Source organism: Diospyros lotus, chromosome 7 (assembly GCF_014633365.1).
Source record: "Diospyros lotus cultivar Yz01 chromosome 7, ASM1463336v1, whole genome shotgun sequence".
Taxonomy (NCBI): Eukaryota; Viridiplantae; Streptophyta; class Magnoliopsida; order Ericales; family Ebenaceae; genus Diospyros; species Diospyros lotus.
Genome location: NC_068344.1, coordinates 11790041 through 11810728, shown reverse-complemented (window position 1 = coordinate 11810728; position 20688 = coordinate 11790041). Strand labels below are relative to the sequence as shown.

The window sequence follows — 20688 nt, the reverse complement described above, 5'->3', positions numbered from 1 at the left end:
CTCATATTTAGTCCTTTTTGCACATTAGTTGTGTCATTTTATTCATCTTAATTTTATTTCATTTTATTTTATAGGAATTGGGCTTCACACTATTTTACTTTATTTTTCCAGGTTTAGGGCTATGGGGCATGAGACATCTTGATGGCAATGAGATATCTTGGAAATTGGAGATAGAGAAGTAAGGGCAATTTTAGCAGATTTAACCTCCTGCACTTCCTTCAGTATTTTGGCCAAGATAAAATTCCAGAATGAAGATGATGTCTTCAGAGATACTGTAGAGGACTTCTTGGGCTTTCTGGAATGGTATGGTTTGTCCAAATCCGAGTTCGTTTGGGCCTTCAAACAGCACTTCAAAGTCGGGGCTAGGAAGTTGGGTCAAATTAGGAAAGCTGCACAGATGCTGATTCTTTAAAAGGCCATATCTTGGGCGTCCGATATCCAAATCAAGTGATTCAAAAGCCCAAATTTATCTAATCTTCCTAATCTACAATTATTGTGAAGAGGCCGAAGCCCATAACGCACGTTAACCTATCCGAAATCGGATGTGAAGTGGCAGTAACCTAGGGTTTCCTCCTTAAGCTCTACTTAAGCGCCTTAAGAGGCCATTAAAAGAGTATTCTTTTGAAGGGCGTGAATAGTAGCCAGATTTCCTTCTCTCCATTGTTCTTGTCAAGATGGAAGGCTAAGGATTCTGTAATCGGTTGCAATACCACCCTTATTCCCGGTTTGAGTCTTTGGTTTTAATGGAAATCATTTTTTTAGTTTTAACTTTGTTGTTCTCTTGTTTCTGTTCTCTCTTAAATCTGTGTATGTGTTGATACCGGTTGGATGAATGCATGCATTGTCTTTGTTTGAGAATCCAAGGTTTTTGTGCTCGGTTAAGGCTTTAACTAGAAGCAAGAACAACCTGTTTGGATGGTATTTCAATCAGTCTCGAATCTGTGCAATAAAGGGAATCAAAACTGATAAATCGAACTAAGAGGTTTCTGAAATCTGTTTATTGGTTTTCTTTCCAATCTTTGGCGGTTGTTAAAGGATTTTTGTGATTTCTGATTTGAGGATTAAAACTAAACAAATTGTTTATTGAGAAGGCGATGAAAACTGGGATAGAAGGTTGGTTTGCAACTGATTGCATCTTGATTCATTGTGTTCTTGCATATCTTGTTTTCTGTTTTTCATCAAAAACTTCCCCCCCCCCCCCCCGTTTAGCCTTGTTTTGACAGATCCGTTAGAGGTTCGTTGGGAGACGACTTTGGGTTGCACCCTTGCTGCAAATCAAAATTCTTATTCATCTAATCTATTGGTGTTCGACAGCCCCGATCAGATTTTGGCGCCGTTGCCGGGGAACCAATCTCGTTTTCGTCAAAAGAAGACTGATTCAAAAATATATATATATTCTTTGATAATCTAATAGCAGATATTGTGGTTGCTACTTGGTATATAGGTTGGAAACTAGCTGGTTGCGGGCTACCGGTCCAAAGCGAGTTAACCATACTCGGCACTGCTAGATACAACGCCACGTACCAAGTTTATGCCACAAATCAAGAAGTGAACATGCCTTCAGGAATAGCTACTGACAGAAAACTCTTATTCTTTGTTTTGTAGTGAGACCAGCAAGCTGAATCCAAGTGCAAGAGATAGCAATATTTAGCAGTTTTGACAACAAACTCAGCAAACTTCTTATTCAGCAGTTTTGACAGCCTCCATGACAGATAGCAAAATTTAAGGATTGAGAACAAGATACCGGTTCTATCCTCTTCCCTTCTCATCCTTACTTGATGTTCTTTCATGTCTTTATGCCTCCCTTGATGTTTTCTTGCATTTAGAGTGGTCTTTGAGGCAAAATAGGAGCTGATTTGATAAAAAAAACGATTTTGACAGTTACTGTTCACTGCTTCCTACTTTCTCCGATTGAGCTGAAACTTGGTGTCCAAAGAAATGAGGAGATCATTTTTTGGCCAAATTCCAACGTTTAGACCACTTTTTGGTCCATTTTATGTTTCTCAGTGGCTAATTTTGTGCGGTTTTTAGTGTTTTTAGGTCCCTCAGTGTTTTAGTGTTGAAATTTTGTGAAAAATTGCATAAAAAAAATCATCTAAGGGCTTCTTGTTTGACCTGTTTTAGTGTTTTTATGTTTGTGTGTTTTTTGTGTTTTTCAGTTTTTGGTGTGCATAGGCCAGTTTGTGTGCTGTTTTTTTTTGTGAGTCATTTTGAGTGTGTTTTTGTGCTGATCTTTAGTGCATGACCAGGTCCTCTAAGGACATACCAATTGACCTAGACCTTGAAATAGAAAGGACCCTTTGGAAGCAAAGGAAGGCTAGAGAGTTAGAGCTTCGGATAGTTGATAATCCTCCTGCCTCTTCTGCCACTGCATCTGATATTCCTTCTATTTCTATACCTACCCCTGACTTAAACACAATGGCGGGTAATGGGAATGAACACAATCGGAATGGAAATAATGTAAATCATGGTCATTTGGATGGTAGAACCATTAGAGAATTGGCTGCCCCTGATGTGCACTACCAGTCTTTATGCATTCAATATCCCCAATTGGATGCAACCTTTGAATTGAAATCTGGGCTAATCCATTTGCTTCCCATGTTTCATGGCCTTGCAGGTGAAGATCCGCACAAGCACCTCAAGGAATTCCATGTTGTCTGCTCCACAATGAGGCCACAAGGAGTTGATGAGGAGCAGATAAAACTTAGGGCCTTCCCATTTTCATTGGATGGAGCTGCAAAGGATTGGTTATACTACCTACCACCTGCTGCCATCACAAGTTGGGATGAGCTAAAAAGAATCTTTTTGGAGAAGTTCTTTCCAGCATCCCGAACAGCCGCCATTCGGAAAGAAATTTGTGGCATAAGGCAGAATCATGGGGAGACATTACATGAGTATTGGGAGCGATTCAAGAAACTCTGTTCTAGTTGTCCACACCATCAAATCAGTGACCAGCTACTGGTCTAATACTTCTATGAAGGTCTTATTCCAATGGATAGGTATTTGGTGGATGCAGCTAGTGGAGGAGCCCTCTCTGAAAAGACACCAGCAGCTGCTCAAGAGCTAATCTCCAAGATGGCACAGAATGCCCAACAGTTTGGTACCAGGTCAGCCACTCCCATGAGACAGGCCAATGAGATTGGTGTTGCTTCCATCAATGACCAACAGAGAATAGAGAACAAACTGGAGGAATTGGCCTCCATGGTCAGACAGCTAGCCCTTGATAAAGGACAGTCCAAATCTCAGCATGTATGTGGTATTTGTTCATTATCCTCCCATGGTACTGACCAATGTCCTCAACTGCAGGAGAATATAGAAGCCCGTGCTGGCATTTTTCCAGGAAGACCCTTCTAACCACAGCAACAAAGATATGATCCATATGCTGCCACCTATAATCCAGGGTGGAGAGATCATCCGAACTTGAGGTATGGAGGTTCTTCCAACCAGCCATTCCAACCACAACAGCAGCAACCTCAGCAGCACAGATTCAATGCACAAAGACCAAGTCAATCAATGCAGCAACCCCAACCAGCTCCTAAATCCGAATCAAGCTTGGAAGATATCATGAAGCAGCTCGTTGCCAACAATCTCCAGTTTCAGCAAAGGACCGACACTGCCATACAAAATTTGGAGACACAGATTGGACAGCTGGCAACCAACATCAGTGAGCTACGGAGTCAAGGTTCGGGTCAGTTGCCTTCACAGCCAATTTCAAATCCAAGGGGCAATGTAAGTGCTATCGTTCTCCGCAGTGGCAAAGAGTTAAGCAGCCCACCCTCTCCACCACCAGAATTTGGGCAGCAACAAGAAAGCCAAAAGAAAGATCAGCCTCCTCCCATTCAAAAGGACAAGCAGCCCACCACCATTGATCAAGATAGAGGAGAGACTTCTCACAACCATCCACTGCCATTTCCTCACTGAGCCACTCAAAATAAAAAGAGGGCAGAAGCTGAGTTGGACAAGGAGATCATGGAGACTTTCAGAAAAGTTGAGGTGAACATACCACTCTTGGAGGCCATCAGACAGATTCCCAAGTATGCCAAGTTTCTCAAAGACTTGTGCACCCACAAAAGGAAACTGAAAGGAAATGAAAAAATCAACTTGGGAAGAAATGTGTCAGCATTGATTCAACCTGCCATGCCTCAGAAATGCAAAGATCCAGGGACTTTCACCATTCCTTGCACTATTGGAAATTTACAATTTCATAATGCTATGTTGGATTTAGGAGCCTCTATTAATGTGATGCCTAAATCTGTGTATTCTTCTTTGCAGGCAGGTGCAGGCACATTGACATCTACAGGAGTGGTGGTTCAGTTGGCAAATAGGAGCACAGCATACCCTGAGGGAGTATTAGAGGATGTATTAGTAAAGGTAAAGGATTTCATATTCCCTGCTGACTTCTATGTTTTGAATATGGAGGATGATCACACACCCGGACACGCACCACTTATTCTAGGTAGACCCTTCTTGAAAATTGCAAGGACAATAATTAATGTGCATGAGGGTACTTTATCTATGGAGTTCGCTGGTAACACCATTCAATTCAATATCATTGATGCCATGAAGTATCCCTTAGAAGATCATTCTGCCTTGCATGTTAACTTTATTGACTTAATGGTGGAGAAAGCATGTGTTGAGTTGTATAATCTTGAGTCTGAATTCCCCACCATCCATAATTTTCCTGATGATATGCATTGCCCTCAGAGTCATGACGGACTCAGTAAGTGTAGTGTTTGTTCTGAAATAGATGAGTTTTTGAGTATTGTTGAGAGTGCACCTTCTCATACTATATCCGATTCTCATGTGCCTCCCATAGAGGAAGTTTCTGTTGTTGAGAATGTAGTGCAGGTAGGTGGCAACATAAACAGACTGGTGCCTTCAATTCAACAGCCACCCACCTTGGAGTGTAAGCCCCTGCCTGAGAATCTGAAGTACGCCTACTTGGTGGATGGAGACAAGCTACCCGTGATCATCGCCGACAACCTTCAGCCTGACCAAGAGGAGAAGTTGCTGAATCTGTTGAAGCAACATAAGAGAGCCATAGGTTGGTCACTTGCAGATATTCCCGGTATATCCCCTTCCTTATGCATGCACAGGATTCATTTAGAGGAAGGAGCTCGACCAGTGAGACAGCCCCAAAGGAGACTCAATCCCACCATTCTAGATGTGGTCAAGAAAGAGGTAAGTAAACTACTTTCGGCTGGCATTATTTATCCTATCTCTGATAGCAAGTGGGTGAGTCCAGTACAGGTAGTTCCGAATAAGACAGGATTCACAGTGGTAGCCAATGAGAGGAATGAGCTAGTGCCCATGCGAGTGCAGAACAGCTGGAGAGTCTGCATTGACTATAGGAGGCTCAACCAAGCTACCAGGAAGGATCATTTCCCACTCCCATTCATTGATCAGATGCTAGAGAGGTTAGCTGGAAAGTCCCATTACTGCTTTCTTGATGGTTTTTCTGGTTATTTTGATATTTGCATAGCATCGGAGGATCAGGAGAAGACCACCTTCACCTGCCCCTTTGGCACTTTTGCATACCAGAGGATGCCATTTGGTCTATGTAATGCCCCAGGTATGTTCCAGCGATGCATGGTGAGTATATTTTCAGATTTACTTGAGCATTGCATGGAAGTTTTCATGGATGATTTTTCTGTTCATGGGACCTCCTTTGATGAGTGTCTAATCAGTTTGGGTAGAGTCCTAGAGAGATGTGTTGAGAAGAATCTTGTCCTAAATTTTGAAAAATGTCATTTCATGGTTGAGCAGGGGATTGTTTTGGGTCATGTTGTGTCCAAGAGGGGTATAGAGGTTGATAAGTCCAAGGTCGATATCATTTCTTCTTTGCCTTACCCCGCGTCTGTGCGGGAGGTACGTTCTTTCCTTGGACATGCAGGATTCTACAGGAGATTCATCCAAGACTTCAGCAAGATTGCCCTTCCAATGTCCAACTTGCTTCAGAAGGATGTGGAATTCAAATTTGATGAGTCTTGCAAGATGGCCTTTGAGGAGCTCAAGAGGTGCTTGACTTCTCCACCCATCATCCAGCCACCCAACTGGGACTTGCCATTCGAGCTCATGTGTGATGCTTCCAATTATGCAGTTGGTGCCGTCCTTTCACAACGAGTGGAGAAGAAGTCACACGTCATTGCTTATGCCTCGTGCACTCTGGACAACGCCCAAGCAAACTACACCACTACTGAAAAGGAGATTCTTGCCATTGTGTTTGCTTTAGATAAATTTCGCTCTTATCTCCTGGGTTCTAATGTTGTCGTGTTTTCTGATCATGCAGCTTTGAAATATCTCTTGAAGAAGCACGATGCCAAACCCAGGTTGATACGGTGGATGCTCCTGCTTCAAGAGTTCAATGTTGAGATCAAAGATAAGAGTGGAGCTGAGAATCTTGTGGCTGATCATTTGAGCAAGCTTCCTTCCTCTTCAGATGCCACTACCATGGATTGTCAGCCTATCAAAGATGACTTCCCAGATGAGTTACTCTATCACTTGCATGGTACTGAGCCCTGGTATGCTGACATTGTTAATTTTCTAGCTGCATCTGATATCCCTGCCCATCTTAAGAGAGATCAGCTAAGTAAATTTAAAAGTCAGGCCAAGTACTATGTATGGGATGATCCATATCTATGGCGCATGTGTAGTGACCAAGTCCTTAGGAGATGTGTGCCTGATATTGAGTTTGCTTCAGTGATCTAGGTGAGTCTGAGGGTATAGGCGTCGGAGCATCTGATGATCCCTGGTTGGTCTTAGGTCATAGGTACCAGATCACAACTAAACAACCTAAGCCTCGCGTGGTGAGGGCGTCTTTTGACTTACCATATAGCGGTGCACTATTTTGAGGTCTGGTCTATCCTAGGGGATCTAGAGTTAGCTAACGATCCAATTCAAGATTCCTTCTGGGTGTCCGAGTTTGTCGGGAGACCTAGGCGCCAGATCAACCAAGGAGTCGGGTCTAGCTCAGGGGCATAGCACTAGACTCAATCGAGGGATCTATGTGAGTCTGAGGGCACAAGCGTCGGAGCATCCGATGATCTCGGGTTGGTCTTAGGTCATAGGTACCAGATCGCAACTGGACAACCTAAGCCTCGTGTGGTGAGGGTATTTTTTGACTATCCATATAGCGACTTCATCACCTTCTGCCCCTCACGAGAGTCAGTTTGCTTTTGGTGAATCTAGGTTCAATAGCCAATCCAATTTTGGATTCCTTTCGGGTGTTCGAGTTTGTCAAGAGACCTAGGCGCCAGATCAGCCAAGGAGTTGAGGCTAGCTCAGGGGCATAGCACCGGACTCAATCGTGGGATCTAGGTGAGTCTGCGGCCATAAACATTGGAGCATCCGATGATTCCGACTCGGCTTGTGGTCATATGCGCCTGATTTCCACCGAGCCACCCTGATCTCATCGGGGTCATCATCGAACTGCTGCACCTACATTAAATTTTATCATACATACAAATGCTCAAGGCATAGGTTATGTGTTTCAGCTTATATTTTTGCCTACTCCACGGGAATACAGGGGGTATATTCTTTTATGTATTGGGAATATTATTACAATGGAAAATTAAAGAGAATCCAGGCTCCCGACAGAATCAAGCAACGCTTCTAATGAAAGACTCGACTCTGCATCCCGTGCTTCGTCCCCTCAACTGGAGTTAATGGCTGGTAAGAATGGGAAGTGCCTCTTGAGGTGCACAGTGTTCCAAGTTTTTCCCATCGCATTGCCTTGTAACATCTGCGGTACACACATGTGGGGTTCCAACATCTTCCAAATTCTATAGGTTCCCTCACAATTCGGGTTGGGTTTCTCCTCTTCTTCTATTACTTTCCCATGCGTCCAAAATTTTCATTTGGATAATAAACTGTTCTGCCCGGGAAAATAATTCAGTAGTAGAATCTAGCATTGAGAAGGTTAGGGATCTTATAAGCGGGGCGTATGTAGTTTTGCTAAGTAGGGCTAACACTGCCACTTGGATTGGGAGATCCCTTACTTCCTGTTTTGCGGCTCTGAATCGCTTGATATATTGCTTTAGGGATTCATTAGGCTTCTGTTGTAAGCTCATCAGGTATGTAACACTTTTCTTCTTCGAGAGGTAGACAAAGAATGCATTTGGGAATTCTTTCTTCAACTGTTCAAATGATCGCATATGCCCTGTTGGTAATTCAGTGAACCACTGCTGAGCCTGTCTTGTCAGGGAAAGAGGGAAGGACAAGACAGGCTCTGCACCTAGTGACCTTATTCCACCCATGCAACAATGCCGCTATGATGAAGTGTTGTAGGTGTTTCTTTGGGTCCTCCTTTCCTGAGTATACCGAAAGCTATAGCAGCTCAAACCCTGGTTGCACTGGTTACCTTTGGAGTTCCTTAGACAGAGGAAACCCCTTCGGGGGCATTTTCTTTGATGCCACCATTACCTGCTTCTACTCTAGCACCTCTTCTATGAGGTGTTCGATGTCAGATGCCTTGAGTGTTTCTTGTTTTGCTTCATTTTTGCGAGGAGGTGGGTCATAAGGAGCTCATAAGTAGGTGTTTCCTGCTGTCTCTTTATACATGAGAGCTTTCCCTATCTTCCTATCACATTCCCTTCCCGACTCTGTCATCTCTGAGACTTGGTTAGTCGGCCATGGAGTTATAACTCTTACCCCCTATCGTGTGGTCCTTGGAGGGGTTTCCTTGGATCTCTTAGATTCTCCTCCTATATTGGCTTTTCCCATGTGGGAAATTAGTTCACGTAATAAAGTAGTGATTCCCTGTAGTCTTCTTATATTCTTCTCATTGTTTATCTTGAGCTCATCATTCTATTGTTTTAGTTCCTCAAAATTCTTTTGTAATTGTTCATAATCTGATAGCAGGACCGTGGGTGGGGCTATCCCGGAAGGCTCTGGAGGTACTAAAGTCTCCACGAGGTTTCTATTTGGAATTGAAGACTGTCCAAATGAGGGTTGTTCCTGACTAGCAAGTGCTGTATGCAAGACTTGCTTCCCTCGTTCTTTCACATGCCTCCTCAATCCAGCTATGTGTACTTTTTCCTACTCTGAAAGTTCCATGCCCCCCAGCTCAGCAGTCTGGTTGCCCCTAAGCATAGGAAAGTTTTCTGAACGTACTTCATTGTCAGGGTGATCTTCTGAAAATTTTGGCACCATAGTGTGCACCTGATTTAGGCTTCTTGTGGCTCCCATCCCAGTACGAGCGCTCATTCGAGTGGAGTCATGCAAGCTCGCCGAACTAGTTGACATGGTCCTATTCAGCATCTTGCGTTAAGATTGGCTTTTTGTTGCGTTTTCCACAGACGACGCCAAATTGTTGTTGCTAAAATACAACAATTAGAATTTTTAAGAGTAGGATGCACGTGGATGCCGTCAGCCTCGAGATTTGATCAAAGACTGGATGCAAGATTTAGGTGGGCTTCCAAAGAGATCCTTCTGGAGGATCCTTCCAAAGGGCGCTTCAGAAGGGTTCTTCTGAAGGCTGGCTCGCAAGACTGGTTTCAGGACTAAGGTGGGCTTCTGAAGGATGCTTCCGAAGGACTATGGTGGGCTTCGAAGCACGCTTCCAAATGGTGGCTCGCAACAGGTTCTAGTCAAGTTGGTTATGCTCTTGAGGGTTCTTTCGAAGGTTTTTAGTCCTTCTGAAAGAGGCTTCCGAAGGGTCCTTCCCCAGCAGCTTCCGAAAACTCCCTTCCCAATGAGGCTTTCGAAAGAACTAGAGTGATGCTTCTAAAGGAACTGTAGTGGACAAACAAGGATTAGAAGGCTCACGGGATTTTCCTCCCACGAAAACCCTCCGATGCTCAAGTCAGTAATGGAAGGAGAATAATCACGAGGAATGGAAAAAAAGACTAAATTTCGGAAGGAAAGTGGGAGCGAAATACCGATGTTTGGATCCCTTTCTGAGGGTTGAACCTGGCCTTTTATAAAGATCGAGCAGGGAGCACACGTGGCCCTTCCGAAGGATTCCTTCTGAAGGAACCTTTCCAAATGAGGCTTCTGAAGGGTTCCTTCCGAAGGAACCTTCCCTAGGTGCTTCCAAACCCTTCCAAAGGTCCTTCCCCAGCAACTTCCAAAGGGCCCTTTCCCAGCAGCTTTCGAAGGGTCCTTTCCCAGCAGCTTCCGAAGGTCCTTCCCCTGCAGCTTCCAAAGGTCCTTCCCCAGTAGCTTTAGAAGGTCCTTCCCCGCAATGTTTAAACTTCTTCCTTCCGATTATTAGGGCACAACAAAGATCCAACACAGAAGTAGAGTATAGGGCTTTTCCTTATGGTCTTGCTTAAGTTCTTTGGCTGCAATCTTTTTCTACTCAACAAGTATTATGTGTGATTATTTGCCTGCTAACATAGTAAAAAAATCTTGTTTACCATTGGAACCAAGCATCTTGAAGTTGATATGCATTTTATTCAAGAAAAAGATGGTTACTAATCCAGTAGAAGTTAAGCATTTTCCCTCTCTATTTGTCATCAGTATCGTCATTGCCTCAAGTGTTGTAGCATGGGCCACTTATAGTGAGTGCATTAACCCATTGTGGTCATTTATAGCCTAGTATGGGTTTCAAAGCTCTGTAAGATAGCCCCTTCTCATGGACTTCAATCCATGGTTCTTAGATTAGTCCTACATATTGTATTTGCTGCATTGCAATGCAAGTCGATTGTGTGACCAAATGTATTAGGTCTAATTTAGCCTTTGTTACTATTCGTTCTTATTCTTGCCATTTAGGACTATTTTGTTATTGCTTTTGGTATGGTTTTTTGGCTTTGTATGTGGATCTTGGGTTTTAGCTCCTTATGATCTTAGAATTACTACCATTGCACAGTCCCTCACTACTCATGTCCTCAATTTCAACAAAAAAAAGTAAATCACATGTGAAAATTTTGTTTTATTGTACAAGACAAAGAATCGAACTCACGACCTACTGGCGTGAATCCTAACTTATCGTAGTTCAATCACTTGATCTGTTTTTCTATTATATTATTGTTTAGCTAATATTTTTTTATTAATATATTTTATTTATAAATAATAATAATAATAATAATAATAATAATAATAAAATATAATAAACCCAGCTCAAAATCAAATACAATGTGGGGAGAGTCTTAAAATTCAGAATCAGCTCAATTAGGAAACGACATGAACCCAAATTTGAGCTGTTGTTCCATCAAATCATGATGGATTGATAATTAATAGTGATGTGATAGCAACCTTTTCTAAATTTGTTTTAAGGTTTTCACATTGCTGTATGTTTGGCCGCGGTCAAGGATGACATAATGCATGCATGTACTGTCTAAATCTCTTGCCCCTTTTTTTATTTTTTTATTTTTAAAAAAATTATCCACTTGATTCCATAATCATCGGCGGAGGTCGAAATGGAGCAAATTTTAATATATATTACACTATGATCAGATGGTATCTCATTAATTCATTCATTTCCCGTAGAAGCCAATTCACGTGGTGATTGAGACCCATTGCTACTTTTTCTTTTGTTTTTTCCCTTTTACTTTCATTTAATAATTACTTGGCAAGCCAATCACCATCCATCTTGCAAAGCCATGCCATCGATCATTGGAGAAAGAAAAGAAAAGTTGATATAATTACTAAGAATGAGAATCGACATGTGATCTAATTACAGTTGAAAATTGTGATTAACTAGAAAGTCTGGGATTGGGATCATCTCATGTTCCCAGGGATGATGATGATTGTGTAGAAGATGAAGAGTCCATCCCAATTAATGAGTAGAAGACTTCACGAACTCTCGTTGCACTGCAGAGATCCAATTCTTCTACTAATTTTTTGAGTCCCTTTAATTTGGCCCCAGTTAATTAGCTTGATTCACAAGAAGAAGTGGCGGGCCTTAGAGAATCGACTTGGGATTTGCCCTGGGGACCTCTGGTCCTTATAAATAGGCGGTACTGATCGAAGGTCATGGGCGGATACAGCGCGGGCCTCTCGGCCGTCACCAGCTCCTTTGCCGGCTGTATCAGCAAATCGCTCTTGGGGTTGTAGAAGAAAGCCAGAGACAAGCGCTCGCCTTCTGAGTTCACCATCACCCTATGCTCTACGCTCCTATACACGGCATTGCTTAGCACCTAAAATTAATAATGGTAATTATATCAATACATCAATAATAATTGCAGTTATCTGTATATCCTATTATATACCAACTTATCAACCAAAAGAACATGTAAGTGTCGGCATTAAAGTGGTAGCAGTTGTGTGCGCACCGCAGCCTTCTGCTGTTTCTCAGCTTTTATATATCTTCTCAGGGCATGCCCCTATGATCTAAGACAAGTTAAAACAATACAGTTTTTGGGAGACAGTTAAGGGTTGAATGGTTGTAGGTTTGGTGACCTTAACTTAGGGTTGTGGCTTTCTGGGTTTTAGTCTTGCATTAATCATCCACGTGAATGACTTTTGCACTAAAGGTATGTTTGATTGTCATCTTTTTCATAAAAAATGGTCATTTTCTACTCAAATTTCAACTTTTGAAGTATTTGATTGACAAAATTTTTCATGAAAAATATTTTTCAACTTGTGGTCACGTGATACTTTTTTCTCACTTTTGCTGAGAGATAGATGCAATTTTTCATTGAAATAGAAAAATCCACCCATCACACCTCCTTCCCCTTTCACCACCGCCCACCAACAAAGAAGAGAAGAGAAGGCCAGATTCAGCCATTGCAACGGCTATCGGCGAGCAGTGAGAATCAGCCATGATAATTTTTTTATACATCAACAATCGATCAATCAATATATATCAAGATGCATGATCGTTGTATTAATGTGTCACATTTTATGTTAAGTTAATATAAATATATTTTGAACATGTGAATCTTATTAAAAAATATTATAATTACATGTTAAAACAACGTTTTGAAAACGAAAAAGAAGGTGGCCTTTTAAAAGTAGGAATCTTAAAAAATAAGATAAGTTTTAATGTTTTATGGTCCTAGTGGTACCACATGCACCCACAATGGATATTTTATTCTATAGAAATTATGAATTGAAATGGGTGGAGAGAAAGGGAAAAATAATAAGTTTTATTTAGGGGCATTGAAAAGATATATAAATAAAAAATAAATAAAGTAGTTGAATGCTATATCATCACAAATTAATTAAAGGGATTTTACTTCATCAAGTGAATCTTAATTAAATTATTGGTAATGATCATATTTTCAGTTCAAATTTAGGAGTTTGAACATAAATAGTTGATGAAGGAGGGCCAAATATTCATTTTAAAGACTTTACTTACAAATCTAGCTAAAAATAAGGGTACGTGTTCCTTAATTAACAATTGGCATGTTATAAAATTATGAGATATGTGTGTAGAAATGTAACGATGAAGGAGCCAAACTCAATAGTATGTGGTATATATTCTAAATTTCTAATATATAGGAGTCTTAAGGCTAAATGGTTCAAATGTTTTAATTAAAACAAAATAATTAATAATATTATCGTCAAAGAGCTATTCTAATTTATAAAATTATTCTATATATAAATAATGTAAATAATAAATAAAAAAAATAAATTCATCCCATATATAGAGAGAGAGAAAGAATATAATAACATAAACGGGATATTTAATTTTAGTAAGTAGGCGCATTCCACACACGACCACTACTTGGACATTAATTGGTTAGCCTTGGAAAAAAACAACCATGCATACATAGCAAAGTGAGCTTCTTTTGACCAAACCTTGTGAATCAACCACTCCTCATCCAAACATGACCCCCACTACTGCATGTGCCCCCCCCCCCCCACATAAAGATTCATGAATCCTAGCCAAACACTTCACAACTCCGTGGATAGACAGATAGATAGATAACACACCACTCCATCCCAATTCCCATCCAGAATTAATAATCAAGATAAAAACCCAACAGCAAGAAGACGAAGGAAAACACAAAGTTAAGCCAACTCAGCAAGCACAAGCACACGTACGCACAAAAAGAAGAGAAGATATATAGAGAGAGCCAGAGAATATTAGTGAAGGAATGAACCTGAATCTGATCACCTATATTGACGATGAAAGCGTGGGGAGCAGGCTTGACGTTGATCCAGGCGTTGTTTTTGAGGACTTGGAGGCCTGCTGTGACATGGTCATCTGCGAGCAGAAGCGTCATGCCGCCTGGGTCCGAGTGGGAAGACAGCCCCAGCGCGAGGTCTGGCTGTGGACACTTTGGGTAGAAATTCACTCTTAGGCAGGCCCCAATGTTCTCCCCTCCGAACGCATTCTGCAGATACTCTTCCCCCAACCCCAAGTTCATCGACAATATCTTCATCAACCCGCCACCCAGCTTCACCAGTTCCGCTGAATAGTCTTCTATCACTTCCCTACTAAACCAAATTAATCCATCCATCTAATAATTAGTTTTCCTATCAATCCATAATCCAAGTGGCCAAACTAACTAGCTAATTGATTAATTAATTTTGTTACAACAAAAAACAAATTATGTACGTACGTACCTGAGAGATTCTGGCATGGCAGGCCACTTTGCATGGTCCTTTAACCGTGCTGGAAGATAGTGCAGAAAGTAGTAATCGTTCCAATCAAGAATGGCACCCTTTTGGACTCCTAATCTGCTACCATAGCCCTCGTATGTTTTCGGCGAATTGGCATAAACCTGCTTCATCTCCATGGGAAGATGGAAGAACTGACGCCAAACTTCCCTGGCGCGGTCCATGAGTTGGGGGCGAACTCCATGGTTGACGACTTGGAAGAATCCCCAGTCACGACAGGCTGCGCATACTTGCTTGATAATGCTCCGCTTCGCATCTTCGTCATCTCCAAACATGCCTCCCAGATCAATCAAGGGGATGTTCACATCTCCCAGCAAGTCCGAGTTTGTCACTGGCCGTGGCCTTTCTAGTGGCGGCTTCACATACCGGTCCGGGATGGTGGGCTGGCCGCTTTCCGACAAGTCTTGGACTCGGACTATTGGTTCTGGCCAATCCGAAGGGCAATTCATGCCTTGGGTGTGGCTTTTAAGGTTGATCCTATTTATAAAGGAAAGGAAACAAACAAGTCCTTGTAATTGAAAATTGAGAGAGAGAGAGAGAGAGAGAGAGAGAGAGAGAGAGAGAGAGAGGGCTAATGTGGAGGATTTAGTTGGGCAAACGGTTGAAGTTAAAAAGGGGGAGAGAGTGGTGGGAGGCTGAAAATGACATCAAAGAGAACGTGAAAGATGTGTGATATTAATTGAATTAGTGGGGGGCACATGATTCAGTCACCTAAAGTGAGAGGTCTTTGTCAACATTTATTTCTTTCCTTTCTTATTTTTTTTTGGGTGATTTGCCAATCAAACCTTCCTTCTTTTAGATCTCAAAGCTCAATTTCTCTTGTGTGCAAAATTATTCTAAATTTTTTTATCCCATTCATTAGTATACTACCACTCCAAACCAGTTGGCCGGCCGGGGAGAACCGGAGAGCAGACAAAGGCCGACATATATATATTCCACTTCGAGAGGGCGGGCGATGAATCAATCGCCTCCTCTCTTCTTCTATGAATTTATGAGGTGGGGATTGAAACTGACACAATCTACAATAATCTACTTTATACAGACATAGCTATCGATTCGTCCTTCTTTTGTATATATATGCACACACACACACACACATGTATATATATATTTATCCCATTTCGGCGCCGTGCCCAAATTGGCATCCTCCCCCTCCCACAGGCGTCATTTCGTTATTATTATATATCCATGAAAGTGTGATTGAAGTCGACGTAGATTTAATTACAATTTCTCCTTGTCACTTGATGTTCCTTTTTAACATTTATACATACATTTGTCATACGCAGTGGAGCTTCATGTGTACAAACTGACAAAAGTACTTTCTAGTATAGTTCAAACTAGCTGTTTATGTATGTATATTTATATATTTATATGTTCAATCATTTATGGATAATTTTGATTCTTCCTTTAAAAATAATATATTAATATTGATAATAGGCACGTGACAATAATATGATATTTTTGTTTGTTTGTGAAGTGTATATATATGTGAACGGGATTAATTATGGGATGGGTGTAGACTTTAACTTGAATATTAGAGAGAAAACAAAACACATGATCATGATTGATGAGTAATAGTTTGTGATCACGACTTTATGCAAGAATAGTCATCCAAACACGTTGTCTACTGTTTACATGTATATATATTTGGATTATGTGCAAGAAAAATATACAGCCCTTACCTATCCCATGGCTCCACAAACCCATGCCCTGTTGATATATGTATATATATTATCGCCTTTGAATATGAAGATCAGCTAGAGACAAGAAAGGGAATATATATTTATATATATATATATTGTTATTGTTTAATTATAATAATAAATTTATAATATGGGAGAGTTAAATATAAGAAACATGTTAGATTTGGTTGTGACCCCAATCAATTAGTGTGGTAGGAGTGGATCTGAAAGTGACAAGAGACCTACTGAGCGATGAGAGAGTTCCCAAGTAACGAGAGAATCTTGATCTAATGAGTGAGTCTTAAACTAACGAGACATTTACTGAGAAATAAATCAGTTAGGAGTACGGATGAGCGTCTTCGTACAAACTCTCCAATGCCTAATGAAGTTAGTCTTTGAGAGTATCAAGTGCTTGAATGCAATGAGAGTTTGAGTGCAAAAGAATACCTAAATGAAGGGGAAAAAACCCCCTCTTTATAGTGAAAGAGGAGGCCAAAGGGTGACATGTGTGACCCGCTACTCTTGACAAGTGTTTCAAATGTGGTTTTGATTGAGTTTCGCAACCTCCGAAAAAGGTCTCTTGCATGACTTGGAGAGAGACTCTTGGTCTTGAGCAATTCACAAGACTCTCTAGCAAGATGACTAGAGAAATACCCCAAGGATCTTTCTACTATGTCGAAGAAGGCTTTCGATGATGGGAAGTCACTCAATTGGCCTCTAAGCCTCATGCACAAGGCTATATAGTCACATGACTTTGCTTGCATTGGCCCTGGACAACAAGATGACATGGAGAATGGCCGAAACAAAAGTCAAGAGATTGGGGGAAGGGAGGGAGGTCACTTGGTTATAACTGAGTGACCTATACACCCACTCGACATGTCTTCAAGGTTACAAGGTGGCTTCAATCAATCAAGATTGGGTCGCTCTATCATGAAAATAGGTTATTAGTGAAAACTTACCAGTTTTCACGATCTATCTTGGCTTTTACGAAGTTCACGAAGCAACTCCTTGCCCCACTCAACCCACTTGATCATAATTTTGATGGTCTTGGCCCATATTAATTTTTAACCCAACATCGCCACTTGAATTTTAACAGGTGTAGACTAATTTTTGGGCATAACATATATATATATATATAAAGAGCTCAATAGAGAAAAGAAGCATGACTTAAAAGAGTTTTGATAGTATATATCGTTACTTTTAAGTGAGTTCATTACTTTACGTGATGGGTTATTTTAGTGTTGAAATGTTTTGTTATTCATGTCTATTATTCAAAGTTGTTCTTATAGTCATGGCAGTGCTCGATTTCTTATTCGGTTTGAGAAATTAATTTTACGGCAGATGGTAAGCTTGATTGGATCATTTTCTTCTTTGGGTGATGATTAGTTTGTGAAAACTTTGTTTAGTAGGAGTTTTAAGTTTCTCTAGAAGCAGATCGAAGCAGAGTGACTTATATGTTCTGCTTAAAAGGAGAACACAAGTACCATTTTTGTTCCTCAACGCCGCCGCTTTCTAGTCGGCCATGCTGCTGCCTCTGTTTTCTTTGCGGCTGTGGCTGGTGTGAGGGCGACTGGTGTCTTCCAATGGCACGCTCCCCAAGCGTTGCGGGGGCCGGCAGGAAGGCAGGCGGGCAGGTGGTGACGCTTGTCTTCTAGCAATCTTTTGTGATGTTTAGTTAGCATTTGTTTGTTTGTTATTTATGCTACCTGTAATTTGATGGCCTCTTAATTAGGTGTTCGTTTTGGAATGGGCTTTGGTGTTTGTTCAGCCATTCTATTCTATATCTGTTTTTCCCCTTCTGGACATGCAATGACTTTGTTACGTTTTATTATAACTAGAGATTACACTCTTTGTGTATTATTGATATCAAAACTATAATAGTAAAACAATTTATTTATATATATATATATTTATTTTTTTACACATGAGTTACTCCGTCAATATATATATATATATAAACTTGAAAACATAAATTTAAAGAAAAAATATCTATAGATAAACTTTAAACATAAATATTTAATCTTGTGAAGGAAAATGGAATAAATATTTTTTAACAAGAAAATGATAGAAAAAAAAAATGATTAGAAATGTTAGATATAATATTAATTTTATGAAATTTGGGTAAGTTTATAAGTATTCTGATTACTATAACATATAATTAATTTATTTTGATAAAAAAATATATAAAATATTATGCTAAAGAATGATACAATAAATTTAAACATTTTGCAGATACATAATTATCATACAATTCATATAAAATTGTATGAATTATATATATTTTTTAATAAAATAAATTTCATCGTCTTTTTCCAATTTCAATTAAAAGATATGGCGAAATTAAAGAGTGAGAGGATAATAAGGATATTTTCAAAATATAAGGTTCCTTGTGATTATGACTTTCAACTAACCTCATGGAAAAAATAATAATTTATTTTATATAATTTATTAATGAAGATGGGTAATATAATCTTTTTCTAACTTCTGTTAAAAGATATGATAGACTTGAAGCTTAAACGGGTAATAGGAAATATTTTTAAAATATAAATATGTGATCAAGAATTTTACTTAATTTCAGAACAGAAATAATAATTTATTCAAAAATAAAAAGGAAGAAGATGACCGGCATCACTATTACTTTTATGTTTTTCTGCAAAAGGATAAGATTATATTTTAATGAAAAATAGATTAAAAAAAAAAATCTAGTGGTGGGGTAAAATAGTCATTTGAATTAATAAAGTTGGACCAGGTTCTGACATTAGGTTGATTAAAATACCATCCGGGATCACATTTTTAGTGTTGGTAAGTTGGAGGTGAATGTTCAATTCTTTGGATTAAATTGGTCAAATCGAATAAATTAATTTTATATTAAAAATTAAAGTAAATTAATGGAATAGATTATAAAATGAATAAATCAAAAAAATTAAAAAAGACTAATCAATTGAAAAAAAAAACTGAAAAAAATAAAAAAAAAAACAAAAAATCCAAATAATAAAGTGTCACATTTTTTATGTTTCATTCAATTCGACTATTTTAATTTTTTTAATATTGAAATTGAACCGAATTAAAATAACTAAAATTTTCAAATTAAAATTTGAATGAAATCGTCCTCAACCTGTACTGAATTGATAATTTTGAATAATTTAATTTAATTATTTTGATTTAAACAAAATATTGCCGACCACTATTGACACGGACAGTATAGATGTCACTGTAGAACACGGATCCGTTTCCAATGCGAATATGCAAAGCTTGTGGATGTCATTTGATGAGAAAAACCTTTTGAGGTTGAATCACATCTGTATCTCCTTTTGGACAACACGCAGGCTTACACTGCACTGGTTGATATCTATCTCCCCACGTATAACACATTGCATATATCCTTCGCCATATATGGAGACACACACAGGACACAACTATCTTCTGTGTCAGATATTAAGTAGAATTTTGACACCATTATTAATAAAGTTCATAGATTTGTGTCAGCATTAATTATATTAATTCTTATTCATGTGCAATGAATAAAAATTTATTGAAAGGTAAAAAAAATATTAAAAGTCCAAGATAACTCTTTGAGTTAAAAGATGACAATCCATCTCGACGAGTTGTTTGTTGACCCTAACGAATTCCTCCTCTTGCGATTGAACAAAAATTAACTGTTACAAAATAGTATTTCAGAATAATATAAAACGTATAAAAATAAATTTAAAACTTACTCCAGATGTGGATGCTTGCTCCTCCTAATTGTGATGATCAGGATCTATTTGATAACTAGCCCGGTACTGCTCATTGCCATGATTATTGTGATATGAAAAAATAGACGAGATGCGTAGATAAGTATATAGTGTTGTTTGCCCATTCTCTAGTCACAGCAACTGTCCCTTCATCTGATTCATCTCCCCATCCATCATTCACATTATCTCTAGCTTTAGTTTCAGTATTTCGATGATTTATAAAAGGCAAAATATATATATATAATTATAAAAAATATAAATTAAAATTATTATTATAATAATAATCACATCCCAGTCTCATACTGTCCGTGGTGCAGACTTTTCAGGGAGTCTTGCCTCCTTCTCATCCTTCTCTTCATTCTCCTCATCTCTTTCCTCATCTACATGTATCCTACTCATCTCCTCCTCATCCCCGCCATCCTCCTCCTCCTCCTTGTCACCTCTTATGCCTCCAAATTTATAGACGTCAACCCCAATCGAGTGTTGAGGGTTAAAGGACATCCAAAAATTCGTTCCCCGCTCAGCATGAGTGGGCTCGAGAATCGGACTCAATTCTCGTGCCTACAAAATTGTATTATTTAGATAGATATTATTTACAAAAATAAACAAAATTTAGGGTAGATTGCACACTTACTTCATTTGTAAGACAATCGTCATAATTTTGTATGTGTGACCTTTTTTTTATAACTATTTTATGCATTTTGGAATATCTACATCGGACAATCTGATGCCCATTTATTCTGAACCATGGGAACATTTCG

At 39.4% G+C, this 20688-nt stretch overlaps 2 protein-coding genes across 3 annotated transcripts; one reads left to right on the top strand and one right to left on the bottom strand.

The window, feature by feature from the left end:
• Positions 1 to 2241: 2241 nt before the first annotated feature.
• LOC127805554 (uncharacterized) lies at positions 2242 to 3921 on the top strand. The gene is made up of 3 exons (XM_052342308.1): positions 2242 to 2894; positions 3000 to 3249; positions 3361 to 3921. The coding sequence occupies exons 1-3, from the start codon at positions 2242 to 2244 to the stop codon at positions 3919 to 3921; spliced, it is 1464 nt and encodes a 487-aa protein (XP_052198268.1).
• Positions 3922 to 11556: 7635 nt separating this feature from the next.
• On the bottom strand, positions 11557 to 15064 carry LOC127805737 (jasmonate-induced oxygenase 1-like). Of its 2 annotated transcripts, none has more exons than XM_052342491.1 (3): positions 14458 to 15064; positions 13992 to 14328; positions 11557 to 12080 (listed from the first exon to the last, which is right to left on the bottom strand). In XM_052342491.1, exons 1-3 carry the CDS (start codon positions 14958 to 14960, stop codon positions 11814 to 11816), a joined length of 1107 nt encoding a protein of 368 aa, XP_052198451.1. In that variant the 5' UTR covers positions 14961 to 15064; the 3' UTR covers positions 11557 to 11813. The 2 variants fall into 2 exon arrangements, with proteins under 2 accessions (XP_052198451.1, XP_052198452.1); XM_052342492.1 differs by having other exon boundaries at positions 13992 to 14325; positions 14458 to 15063.
• Positions 15065 to 20688: the final 5624 nt, after the last annotated feature.